The sequence below is a fragment of the Rhizophagus irregularis genome, chromosome 21, assembly GCF_026210795.1.
Source record: "Rhizophagus irregularis chromosome 21, complete sequence".
Taxonomy (NCBI): Eukaryota; Fungi; Glomeromycota; class Glomeromycetes; order Glomerales; family Glomeraceae; genus Rhizophagus; species Rhizophagus irregularis.
The window spans coordinates 179092-193564 of record NC_089449.1 but is presented as its reverse complement, the minus strand read 5'-3'; the positions used below and the strand labels follow the sequence as shown (position 1 = coordinate 193564).

Genomic DNA, 14473 nt, shown 5'->3' with positions numbered 1-14473 from the left:
TGGCTGGAAATATCATTGAACACTTAAAAATTAAGAATTTTTTCTGCAATTGTGGCAAATTGGCATCCCTGTATAGTATATCATATTAGAAAAACTACTATTAAACATCAAATATACCTTTTCTTGTTTTTAGCGTTCTTGGTATATGTATAGCAGTTTTGGGCTGATTTAATATCCTTCCGGGTGCATTTGACTTCGTTTACTTGAAATAAAAATATTCTTATTAGATAAATGAACAATATAAAATAATATGTTCATTATATAGTACATTTAAAATTTTCTCACCTCAAGCTTTCTCATTGTAAAATCGTAAGCATCATATGTATTAGCCACTAACAGATTTTCTGGAAATAATTCATCAATAATATTCTCTGGAATTGTTGAGGGCCATAAATTTAATGAACTATCTTGTAAATAAACATATAGTGGCTCCATTTCTTTTTGATTCTCTAAAGTTAAAAATCGGAACATGAACCTTTTTAGGGCTAACGAGAATGCTTCTGCTGGTATAGCTATTTTCATTGTAGTTTGCTTTTTAAAATCTACAGAATTCATTATTGCCGCCTTCATATCTGTTGAAAGTTCTTCTTTATATTTTTCATGAATATATTTAATTTTAACATCGGCGACTTGCTCTTCAACGAATTCGTATAAAGCTACCAAGTGTTTAAGTCGTAAATCGATATTTAAGAATCTAGCGAATCCTTCATGTGTAGACAATGAAGATAATTTCACCCATTTTGAAATATAATCCTTAATGGATATGTCTTTATCTCTAACCGCTGTACGTTTAACAAAACATAGGAGAAACTCTAATGATGATAAATTTTCTGACGCGTTATCTAAAGTATGATCTAATAAATTCATTTTTTCAATTGAGATGGGTTCTTGAGTTATTAAATTCTTAATATCACTAAGAATTCTCATATATCCTTGGAAAAGTTCCATATGATATGGGAAAGGTTCTAAATATAACTGAGACTCTGGTTGAGTTTCTAGGTAAACTTTTTCAAATACTAAAATATTTGCTAATTCCGCTTCAATTTTTGTCAAATCATAAACAATATCTTCTCCTCTAGCAATTGCTAAATTTCTTTGACTATATGCAAGAATTTCATCATCCCATTCAAAATTTATGATATTAACGGAACGAACTTGATCAAGACACATCGATTGAAGACAATATCTATTAGGTGTTTCTGATTTTGCTTTTGATGTTGATGATCCAAAATCAATTGTCGGTCCATCTAAAAATTTGAGAGATTTACAAGTTCCAGGTGAAATTTCAATGACTTCTTGTAGAAATTTATTTTGTATATTAACTAAATGATATAAAATTGCGCATAAGTAAATTCCTGAATCTTTCTGTCCCATTAAACCAAGAACAACTGGTGAATTATCTCTCATGGCTGGCTCATCATCGGGAAGTTCATTAAATTGATATCGATTTACGAGAGATATTACTGTATTCCAACCAAGTTTAAAGTCATCAAAAGCTGTTCTCAAGCTATTGAAAATTTCATAATTCTCACCATCATTGGATTCTTTATGAATAAATTGTCTGAAAGTCATTTCTCCTGCAGTTTGTCTTGTTAACCGATATCCAAGTTTGGAATGCAAAATTTGAACGAACTTTACTATAGGTAAAAGATGTTTGAGAAGTTCTAATTCTTGAGAATATTTTAAAAATACTGAAAGGAATGGATAATCGTTGATTCTTGTCGTATCGCTCATATAATAAGCGCGGAAACTGTCAAAACCAATCATTCCAATCGTTCTCCACAAGTTTGGTAAATTTTCACTTCGATATCGTTGATCCATAACTAAAGTTTGATTGATTTCACTTTCAATTAAATTACTTTTTTGATTTTTGTTTAGAACTTCGCTTAATTTCATACGATAATTAGTTACTGTTTCATTTATATTTTTAATTTGCGGTGTGATATAATTATTGAATTCTGTTTCCCACTTTTCACGCTCAACAGATGTTGTCACTTGTTGATTCGATAATGGTTTTTCCATCATTGAAGAAATTAATGAATGGAACATTAACGCCAAATTCTAATTAGAATTAAAAGTTTTTTTTTTTATTAGTTAATAATTTATTTTAATAAAATGAAAAAAAAATTTATGTAAATATACCGCATCTGAGCAATTAAGAAGTTTTTTCAGCATTTCCCAATCGTTTCTAATATGGTCCATACAATACTTTTCAGAATCTGTGGCAATTTGATTATTTTTTTGAAGGAAGGCAAGGGCAGTTTGAGGTCCAGAAGCTCCCATAAGAGCATGAACAATTAAATGTAAAATACGATACGACATAGGTGTCATATATCTGACGGAATGATACAAATTTTGATTAGCTAGTTCTCCAATGTATCCTGTTTGATCGTTTACCGATAATTGAGCAACTGGTTTATTATCGAGTATAGTATTTCCTTCTGCTGATTTATGACCCGCTCCGCCGATTGTATTTCCACACTCCGGACATTTACTAGTAGTAACAACAGCTCCACCACAATTTGCGATGAAATATTTATATCCACACTTACAAACATATCTTGTAAGTTTGTTTGTATTTGTTTTTTCAGTAGCAGCAACGGCGTTTAACACCATTGATTCTACGTCAGACATGCATGATAAAATAAACGAGTTCTGACAATCTAGTAATTTGTGTAAATACATTGCTAATTGAGATGAATTCGGTTCAACCGATGCGTGAAATATGATAATATGAGCAATAACGGATTTTATAAGCAATTCAGTATTATTAATTTCCGGACTATTAATTTTAAGGAGAGGTTGTTTATTCGACAAGATATTTGTTGCAATTAGTTTAAGTAAATCTGGAAGATTTATTCCAACGAGTTCTCGTGTCAATAATTTTTCTAATCGCTCTTCTGGATGTTGCCATTCTCTTGAAGCTCTCAAAGCATGAAGACGTACAAAGAAAAGCCCCATTAAAGATAATTTTGCCGTTAAAGTCATATTTTGGTTCATGTTTTGGATAAATTTTTGAAAAGGTGCCTTATTTCCTACACTATAGAAATACATAATACTATTTTCAGCTTCATTATATTCAGGTAAATAACAATAGGGATTAAATGACAATCGATTTTCTTTAATATCTTCCCAATTGAAAGATCCAAGCCACGGTAAAAGATGTTTCTGAGCATCACAAAATTTTCTAATATCATCCATTGAAAAATCTCTTCGGCACAAATCTCTTAAAAAGTAAATTTTGAGAGAATGAATCAAAGGATGAACGAATGTCATAATATTGTTAATTTGATCAAGTAAGTCATTATTATCAAAATCGTTATCAAAATCGTCTTCCTCCATTTGGTCAGGATCATTATAATCTTTCTTAATGAAACTGTCCCAGAATCGACGAACGAATTCTTTAAGCAAAGCAATAGAAGTTATTTTTTGTAATGATGGTATTCTTTTTTTATATAAAGCTTCAAGAGCCGGTCCAATATAAGCCCCTAAATTTTCTAATTCTTCATTCATAAAGAAGGTTTGTTCAATGGTATCACAACACAAAGTAGCCATATTTGTATCTAAATCTCCTAAACATTTATTGATAATATTTAATCGAGGAGACTGCATTATAGCTTCTTCGAAATCTGTAATTACTATAAAAAATATATCTTCATTTTCTCCGTCTTCCTTCAGAAAGATTCTTTCGATGATTGCACCCATTAATGGAAAAGGTTCTTTCGAGAACAATTTCTCATAGAAACTTAGTCGAACTTCTGATTCTATTGGAATCAATGCAAGGAATCTCATGATGAATGATCTTTTTGGAATTATATTCTTTTCATTTTGTTCCAATTTATCTAGCTTATTAAGTACAGTGCTGACAAATTTCTCCGAGAAAACTACTTGTTCATCCGAACTTAATCTAAGTTGAACAATTTCTCTAATACTATCTAAAGGAATGGACTTTGTTGCAACTAAATCGTTTACAATACGTAACAATTTAAGATCTGGTAAATTCTTTGCTCGCGTTATCTTGCTAACAAGGGATAATATTTTTATGACATCATATTGCCATTTATCAATCAAATGAGAATTTTCTGCGCCTTTGAAATTTCCACAAATTCGCTGCAACATCAATTTTATCAATTCTTTTGCGAGATATGTTTCTAGACTTTCTCCAACAGTAATATTTCCTTGAATTTCGATATTTTTAATTATTATTGGAGACATTTGAGCCAATTGTAATTGAGCTAAAACTTCGTTGCCATTTTTCCACCAATATGCATGAAGGAAAATTGGTTTACGTACTTTATCACCGATGAGTAACTTCAAGATTAATACTAACATTTTTTTATTCTTTGTTTCACCATCTTTTGACGCAATAATAGTAACAAAGTCATTGAAATATAGTTCAGAAGCCCATTCCCATTCAAGTGGAGAATCTTTTTCTTTTAACAGCGGAATTGACGTAAGAATATTATTTTTGAATTCTTTCAAATGATCCTCAATCACGTAATCGTATAGTTCATTAGTTTCTTCATCAATTCTCTCATTATCTTCTTGTAATTTAGCTATTTCTTCTTCATAAATTTTTTTAAAACTATTAATTTGGTTCATAAAATATAATGAAAAGGGGAATTTAAGATCAAGTAAACTTCCTGCCGGCATATCACACCCGTCAGGTATTGGATTTCGCATATTTTTAATTTTGATGATTTTTTTATCCATATAAACCTGTTCCCAAAACTTAAGTAATTTCTCATATTTTCCTTCTGATCTTGCTCGTTCATTAATATAAAAAAATGTTTTTGTTGCTGATAATTTTTCCAAAGCACATAAAATTTGGGCTATCGGTTTCCTAAACAGTATTCTAATATGAGCTTGTAGCGCTACAGAAAATGAAGGGTATGGGTATAAATTTTGTTTTGCTGATGCGACTTTATATTGCCAATTATCTATTGATTTTTCTTCAATCCATTCAAGAACTCTTACTTTTAAACAATTAATAAAGTTTGAATACTCTAGGATTTTTTCGTTTAATGTCCTAAAGAAAAAAGATTAACACACAAACTTTAATTGAAAATTATATATATATGAAAGACAAAAAAATCATTACTTTACGTGCTACTTACTTTATATAATTGATTGACTTGTCATTCGACGGAAATCTCATACATGATAGACACCATAACAGTTCTTGTTGTAAAATTTTTTCAAATGGATAAATAGAATCAACAATACGAGATAAAGACCCATCCAAGAGACCTGAGGTAGGAACGTCACTTCCTGATAATGTTTCAATAGTCATTTGTTTCCAACCGCACATGAAATTAAAAGATGTAAAAGTGGATTCCTGATCTCGATGAGTATGAAGAATGATACATGCATGCTTCGTAGGCATTTTCCGCTCCATTTGATCCCTTTTTGATATATATTCATTTCGAAATTGTTCAATAATGAATTTGGCTAGTTTAATACATCCAGTACTAACAGTAGTTACATCGCATTGGAGAATTAGCATTTGATCATTTGATTCTTCAGACCAATAGTGTTTTACCTACAATACAAAGTTGTATAGGTTAGCAAGAAAAACGTGCATGTATTAACTTAATAAATCATCGCTTTGACTTACCCGATTCGAAAGTTGAGCTTCAGTCTTGAAAATCGACAATTTATCCACTTGACAACTAACAAGCTTTCGTAAACAAAACTTAACATCCGTATTGATATTGGAGAAAGTGTTTATAATTAATAAATGTCCATTAGAATCCGATGGCGTTTCTTGATTATCAAAGTAATCATAAAGACTATCATGATGCTGTTGATTAAAATAAACATGTTTCCATTTTTCAAATTCATCTCGCTCTAAGGCTGATAACTCGGCTCTCACAACACCATCAGAAGTCGCCGTTGCAATTAAACATTCTTTGCATTTTTCTAATATTTCTTCTTCTGCTGCTTCGGGATTATTCTTCGTAATGTCAATAATTAAACTTTGTAAGGTTTCATTACCATCAAATCCAATGAATAGGTCCTTTTGGGTAAATTTATTACGTGATTGAGTTGCTTGATTATTATTGATCGGAGTTGAGAATTTTCTTGCCCAATCATTTAAATTTTCAAAAAGTAACTTTTGATTATTGTCAAGTATGTCATTAATCGACATTTTTTGTTTCTCAAATCGATTAAGAAGTGGGGGATCAGCCAAAGCCAACTTAGCCTCATCCATAATAAGAATACATTTAAAATTCGGAGAAACGTACCTAAAAATTTATTATTATTTAAAATGTTTTTGTAATAATAAAATATGAATGATAAATTTCATAAATTTACTTACAGCATAGGATTGGAATATGCTCCAAGTGCAACTCTCGTAAAGTATTTGACATTATCTTTATTTCCCACCACAATATAATTTTGATTCCATAAATCGTAAAGACTCCCTATTGAAATAGGAAAAAAAAAATTTTAATTTACTTGATTATTATATCTATGATAGTAAATGAAATAATTACCATAAATTATTTCTAAATCTGTTAAAATCAATGGTCTGCCTGCTTCAACGCACATCTAAAATGGTAGAATGATTTTAATATAAATAAGCATGATATTAAACCAGAAAAAAAAATTTCTTTGAGTTGAGTTGAAAATTAAATTATTAACCATGATTCTCCTCAAAACACTATAATAATAATCCTCTTGATCATCAGGAAATTGTGATCCTAGAATTACAACAGGATCCAAATCTCTCCTTCTTAGCTGATAAGTCAGCAAATTTACAATTGAATCACTTTTACCGATAACCATTAAATGACGTGAATCAGTATCTTTTAAATTTGAATCAATTAATTGTTCGATTTGAATTTGTTTATATGTCCATGGCTTATGACTATTAAACATTTTTAGAACATTTCCAAAGTATTGATCACATAATTTGACATGATTGTCTGTTCCTCCAAAATTACGTGCTAATGCCATTTGAATATTCTCTGAAGTCATTTCGTTTAATGAGAGGCGTTTAACCAGTGCATAATAATCACGAAGACCATGGAAGTTAGACGAAGATTGGCCATGTTTTTCAAAATTTGAATATGCCTTGGCTAAAGGTTTTAAGGCGCCTTTATGACCAGATGCAATAGCTCTTTCATTTAATAAACGTTCAGCAGTATCAACTAAATCATTCAAATTAAATTGTGGTCTGTAGAGAGGATATAAGAAAATTGTAAATAAGATGCAAAATTGTGAAATTATATAAATGTATGTTAATATTTAATTTTTTTTAAAAAAAAATCATACCTTTGAACAAGTAATGCACGACTACTTTTACTGTTATCTAAGCGCCAATTAGATATTCCTATCACTGAAACAGTTGGCCCTGTGGCTGGATAACTTGGCTCAAGCAAATAGTGAAGTACACTCAACGGATTGAAAGGACTTGTTTCATCCAAACCAACTATAAAAGAATAATAATAATGTGAATAATATAATGTAAAAGACCTAAAGAAAGTAAATGAAAATTACCTTCATTAAGCAAAACGACACCAGCAACAGGAAATTGCTTGGAAGTTATCTCCTGAAATTTATTTGCCTTATCAAAAACTTTTATTATACCTTCGGAAGTCGAAGATGAAGAGCCTTGATGTGGAATTAAGTAAACTTGTGGCAATTTTCTAAAGTATCCATCATTTGAATCAGACCCACGTAAATTTAAGCTTATAAGATGGATTGCTAAGGATTTCGAAGATCCTGACGCTCCTATAAGGAACAGAGGGATTTTTGTCAAAATGCACACGATCATGACTAAAACATTTTCTAATAAAGCTACGTTATATGCCGTATTAGGTGGACATTGCATCCTATTGATATAATCTTCCTGTTCTTCACGAATAATTTTAGCAAACATATTTTCTCCTATATAAACATCATGTTTATGTAATATTTGTTCCATTTCTTGACAATATTGTTTACGTAAATCTTGTTCATATAACCGAGAATGATAACAAAGACTAAGTGCCAGAACATAGGACCTGGTCTTTATTGTTGGATTACCAGGTGGTGGATATGTATGTCCTTTCCTCCAAACCGGACGATTTTGAAGAGAATTATGAAAGAATTTCACTAATATTATAGCTCGTTTAACATCACGTAAGCTCACACTATATCGTTCCTCAACCTTACGAATGAATTCTTGAGAAGCAAATAGAAGTTCTGCAAATACAGGATGGGATAAAGTTTTTAATTCTTTTTCAACCATAATTAGAATATATCTGTATTCATCTTCTGATTTCAGAATACCATAGTCCCAAACATAATCTAAAATTTGATCAGGTAGTGGTTTGACTCGATAAACAAGTTTACTTTGTTCTTCGAATTTTTTAACTCTATTTGTCAAACCGGCTTGGCTTTGAGCTTTCGTACGAAGACGATATGGATTGTAAGCAGCGAATAAACGAATATTTGGGTGTATTGGTTTCCCATTAAGCATTCGATGGGATATTAAATCAGCGAGTAAACCTATATAGTTGCTAGTATTGATCTCATCAAATAATAACCAAATTTCGCCTCTTTCTGCTTTTTCTAAAGCATCCTTCATAAACATCATAATCGTCTCTTCATCGATTCCGGCGTGAAGGTTAAGTGCCTGGAATTTAACTTCAACCATCAAGGCCAAATAGACGATCAAACTTGTCTATGAAAGAATTGAAAATTTTAACAAAATAATTTTTTAGGAAACAATAATAATGAAACATAACAAAATAAAATCACCTTGCCACATCCTGTTTCACCACAAACTATCACCGGAATATTCGCACGTGCTCTTAAAAGAATTAGGGCCATCTTTATTAAGTTCTCAACAGATAAAGCATATTCAGGAAGATCTAATTTTTGTGTCGTTTTTCGTGCCAAACATTCTAACTTTAAAAAAAGAGTATCTGCAGACATTGAATCATAATTATCTAACTCCCATTTTGTTAGATCTCCAGTTACTTGACTTTTTAATAAAATCCTAACATTTTCATGAACTTTATTTCTGTCTCGATATAAACATGATATTTTATCAGGGATTAGAGAATTGAAAAATATTATATGATGATTTGAATCATCCCATTGAACAATTGTACCAAGACGAGCATTTTCATCATCATCATCAGCAGTTATAGATTCTAATTGTGCTTCTTTGGTTTTAATAGATCTAGTTGCAAAATCTTTAGAAACATCTATAAAGGTTCTTACTATTAAATTCCTAATATTAGCTTCTTTTACCACTAATTTTAGATTATCTACACTCAAGAGTTGGTTTGATGATAATCTAACTAATTGATCTGCAAGGATATTAACAAATATTTCAACAAACCTAAATGAAGAAATATCTTTAGCATCTTTGTTAAAGAAATATTTCCCGATGAGATTTTGACAGCGTTCTGCTGGTAACGGTTCTTTAGTTGCTTTATCTGTCTTGAAAAGGATTTCTTTTGTATCTATTTCATTTTTATCTAATAAATTCAGATAATTACAAGTAACTTGAATTGGACTATAAATTTCTTGAGAAACCCTCAAATTCTTAATGTCCCAAGTTAAATGATTGAACAATAAATATCCTACCATAGGAAGAGAATTAAGTAAATGTTGTTCTGTAGTTGAGGCTACTTCAATATAAGTATAAGTAGTTGTAGGCAGGCAAACTATATCGACATTAGTTGAAACCATTCCCAAAGTTAATAACTCAAATAAAAACATGTTGATGTCTCCAGGAAAGGCTGCTGATATTATATTGATATGTAAACTTTCTACAGGTCGGAGTTTACATTCCTTGAATTGACGTACAAGCCTGCCTAACTCCATACCATCGCTTATTAAAAAGCTGCGTGGGAATCTCTTTTTATTGAAACTATCCTCTTTAATCCATTCAGTTTTGCCCTGTCCCGATAAGTCGGAAGAAATACGTATAACATTTTTACACAATTCCTTATAAATTCCTCTCATAGCATCATTGATTAAGCCATTAGTTGCATGGACATCTGAGGAGAATTGATCTAAAATATGGTGATGCATTCCGTTTTCTCTGCAACAAATAATCGCCAGAAGAAAATCGTTCTTTTGATCTCGCAACAATCTAATTTGGTTAGCTAAATTATATTGCAATTCAAAGTCCAATAACTCTAAATTTGCAATACAGAATAGGTGATTTTCGTAACCATTATTTGACGCAAAAAAACTCCTTTTGATAAAAATTATGAGCTCTTCCATCGTGGTAGAAGTAGTACATTTTAAGAGTTGCCATGGTTCTGGATAATATCCATGATTAGCATATAGTGACATAATCACGTTAGGAATTCGTGTATCATCTGTACAAGCAGCGACAAACAATTTGCCTTTTGTAACAATATCTGACATTACGCGTTGCCCAACAGCATTAATTTTACGTGATTGTCTCGGAATACTTTCAAAAATTCTTTTTAATTCATCGCCGATTACGCAAAGAATTTCATAATTATCTTTAGTCCCACATAAAAGTTCCTGAACATCCTTACGAGATGACAGCTGAGCTTTACCGTTTACAAATTTAATCAATGTATTGCACTCTTCTTCATTTTTCTTATCCAAAATTTTCGACGTGAAATAATCATAAAATGCTAAGATACGGTGAATAGAGAAAAACGTTAAATAATAACATTTCTCTCGCGCACGATCAATTATATCCTTCCTATAAATTTGTAAGATTAAACCCATTAGCTTTTTTTATAAAAAAAAAAAGATAATACAACATATAAACATATTACCATTTTTCAAGTTCATTATTTAAAAATATAAGATAATCTTCCATATCACTTGTTTTTTGTATTTTCTTTTCAAACTTTCTATAACCAAAATGTCCAAGTTCCATTAACATGGACGCTATGTTAATTATTTTCTGTACAACATCAACTTGAAGAATAAATTCATCCATAACGGTATCATAATCATTTAAGATATCATCTATACTTTTATCAACTGTTTTTTTTGATTTTTCCATTAAAAAAGCTCGTTCATATAAATCCAAAATTTCATTTAAATTATATACTAAGTTGTTAGGGAAACATCTTAACGAAACTAAACATTTGTCTTTTTTTTCGTCACATGCAAAAACGTATGTTCCATTAAGTACAATATTCTTAATTCTTTCCTTAGTGACTTCGTCACGATTTAAAGTGTAATCGTACATTACTCGTATGTTATTACATAATGTTATCTTTTTTACTATAGTAGAGTCCTTTTCAATAACAAGCCATAATCCTTTCAAGAGCTCATCTACATTTTCTATCTTATCTTTATTCATAAGTGGAAATAATAAATGTTTGACTTGGATAAGCGATGAAATTGTATCCTCTTGACCCTCTTGAATTAACTTTTCGCTCAAATCAGTATAATTGATCAAATATTTGATACCAAATCTATCGATTATTTGTAGGGAAATCATTAATTCTTCCGCAACTGATAATGCTTTTATCAAGTCCCAACAATCTTGATTAATAGAGTGATTTTTACCAAAGTAATCAAAAAAATCATTTAATACACGAAGTATCCTGGAATTATTCTTTAAAATACGAATTGATTTTGACAGCCAATCATCTTCATTAATTGGTACTTTGAAAATTTTTGCAACGTTTTTCAAATTCTCAAATCTTTCAATCCATTGCGGAATCTTCGAAATATTATCAAGAGCTTGTATAAACCTATTTTTAGAGGACATATAACCTTCCATAAAGTCAAGTTCCACATTAACGTTTGTAATATTTCTTAAAAGTAAGGATACATCTGAACGTTTGAGCTTTCCCCATTCCTTAAATTGTTTACAAATAGAATCATATTTTTCAAAAACACTTGGCATTAATTTTTGTGCTATATATTCTACATTTGTTGCATTATCATCCTCTTTGAAATAGACTTCAATAATATTTCGAAAAATTTGAGATTGATTAAATTTGTAGTAAAGTATTGCGCTATTCAACACTTTCTCATGAAATAACCAATGATCTGATAACATAGTTTGATTTAAAATAACGTTATCTAAATTATGCATTCGTTTTTTTAAATCCTGAGTAAAATCATTTACATCCGTAATTTTAGAAGCTGAGCAAAGTTCATTGTAAAACTTAAGGAGTTGATTAAGTTTAAGTTCATAATTGTGACATAATTTTCTAAGATTTGTGATTTCACCTTGAGTAACAATTACTTCGCCTAAAGATTTCTTTTTGCCAATAGTTTCATCAAGATACCGAAATAGTTGTTCATCAGAATATTTTAAAAGTTGTTGAAGCAATTGTATATTTATTGATTTTTCTATAAGTAATCTATTAATTTTAACGGTAGACATTTGAATATGTTTAAAATATGAATTTTCATTAAGTTTTTCAACACTTCCGGTGGCGTTTAATATAAGAATCCAGAATTTACCAAATTTTATAATATCTAAATATTGTTCCGAAGTATCAGATAAATTCGATTTTCTTTGCAATCCATCCAAAATATAGCATAAAGTATCCTCAATCATACTAAAAATTTTATCAAAAATAATAATAATAATAATAAAGAATTAATAAACAGTTAATATAACGAGTATTACGAGCTCAATAATTAATCTTACGTGTTTGGGACTTCTAACAATTTGTTGCTTTCACAACCGCAAATCATGAAAATTTTATCGATCAGCCGGTCATCGATTTGTTGAATTGGAATTGTTTTAAAAATCATTTCTTTAATTATATCAGAAAATAATTCTTTAATTTCTTTTTCCTTTATCTTGTCTACTAATTTTATGGCATTAATTATTTGAGATTCAGGACATGCCTTTAAGTTCTCTATAGCGATAGTTGTAAAATTTTGCCAAATGTTTTTTCGATGGCTAAGTAAAGGATGCATACGTTCTAATTGGTAAAATATCAGGGAGATAAAGTTGCATTCGTTTGAAACATTTAGTATAAGCAAAAGAAGTGTAAACCAATTTGTACAAATGCTTGGTAATCTTTTCTTTTTAGTATCAGAAAAATTATTTCGAAAGAAATTATCCAAAAGTTCAGGGAATATATCTAACAATTTCAAATTACAAGATCGTGATATAAACTCTAATGAAAGTATGGCATCGTCACTTGACCAGTTTAAGCTATCATCTTGAAGAATGTTTCGTATAGCAAAAATGTCTTGATCTTCCCATTTACGAATTGGATCTTCAAGTAAAAATAAAATATGATTTCGGAAAATTTCAGCAACATTATCCTGATAATTTTTTGGAATTTTTATTTTTTTAAAATGGGTTTCTAAAGCAACAACATCATCTTTAGAAATATTCTTTTGAAATTGATTAATGAAAAATTTGACAATGTTTTTATCAATTTCATCATTATGCAAAAGGATATCATTCCATAGTTTGAGAAGGGAGTCATTATTATGACATAATTGAATTAACCACTATTGAAAAAAAAGAAAATATGATTAAAGCTCTGGTTATGATACATAATAATTAATTTACTAAAAATACCTTTGCAATATTAATATATATTTCGAATTCAACATCCTTAATATAAGGACCAATAATTTCTACTTCCTTAATAAATTTTTCTAGCAAATCATCACTGGGATACTTTAAAGTATTTAAATGATAAATGAAACTATATTTAGGATCAACTTTCGTCGCAATCGTAAAAATTTTAACCCAATGAAAATAATATCGAGAGGCATTATGTTGGACTAAAGTTGTGATAGCGGTATGAATTGGAACTTTGATATTTGAAGGAAAAGTTTCTAGATCGTAATTATCAAGTGCATCGAGCAATAATTCAGAAGAGAAAGAAGTCGGTAGCTCATAATTTAAATTTCGTCTTAAAATATAATACCCTAAAAGAAGACATAAGAAAATTCGCTTTTCTTTTAATTTATTGTCGGTATTATTAATAATGTATTCAAGGTTTGATGCACGAATTGTGACATCATCATAAAGATTTAATAAATGTCGATATTCCATAATCTTATCTTTAAGGTTGTAAGCTCTGATAGAGTTAAAGATATAATCTACAAAAGCACAGTCTTTAACTTGAGCAAGATTTAATCTTTGACTTAAATTAGAATTATTTTTCCAAATGGCATATTGGTTCTCTCTCTCAGTATCTAATATACGATTATCTTTATCACCATCACCTTCGAATATATTTTTTTCTTCATTTCCATAAAGCGCAGGACTTTGTACATGAATAGCAAATCTATATTGAATCCGATTTCTTTCAGTGTTTGATACGGAAATAGTTATTGGTTCCGATTGCCAATGAGTCGGATTTTTAGGAAATGGTTGAAGTAATTTTACAATAGGGGTTTCCCAAAATCCTAATTCTTCTACATTACCAAGAATTATTGGTTGTCCAATTTTTTCTATCCCTTCCGGCAGATGAATATGAAACGTAAATGTTTTACTTTCCAGATTGATATTCATTTTTACGGAAAGTACAAAAAACGAATA

General features: G+C 29.9%; 1 protein-coding gene across 1 annotated transcript; it reads right to left on the bottom strand.

The window, feature by feature from the left end:
* Positions 1 to 199: 199 nt before the first annotated feature.
* OCT59_013464 (uncharacterized protein) lies at positions 200 to 14446 on the bottom strand (the record flags this gene model as incomplete). Its single annotated transcript, XM_066141536.1, has 16 exons — positions 200 to 202; positions 286 to 2061; positions 2143 to 5029; positions 5118 to 5542; positions 5618 to 6248; positions 6323 to 6428; positions 6501 to 6555; positions 6649 to 7183; positions 7282 to 7438; positions 7507 to 8674; positions 8752 to 10690; positions 10767 to 12518; positions 12611 to 13190; positions 13416 to 13431; positions 13502 to 13603; positions 14054 to 14446. 16 exons carry the CDS (start codon positions 14444 to 14446, stop codon positions 200 to 202), a joined length of 12525 nt encoding a protein of 4174 aa, XP_066001667.1.
* Between the last annotated feature and the right edge of the window lie 27 nt (positions 14447 to 14473).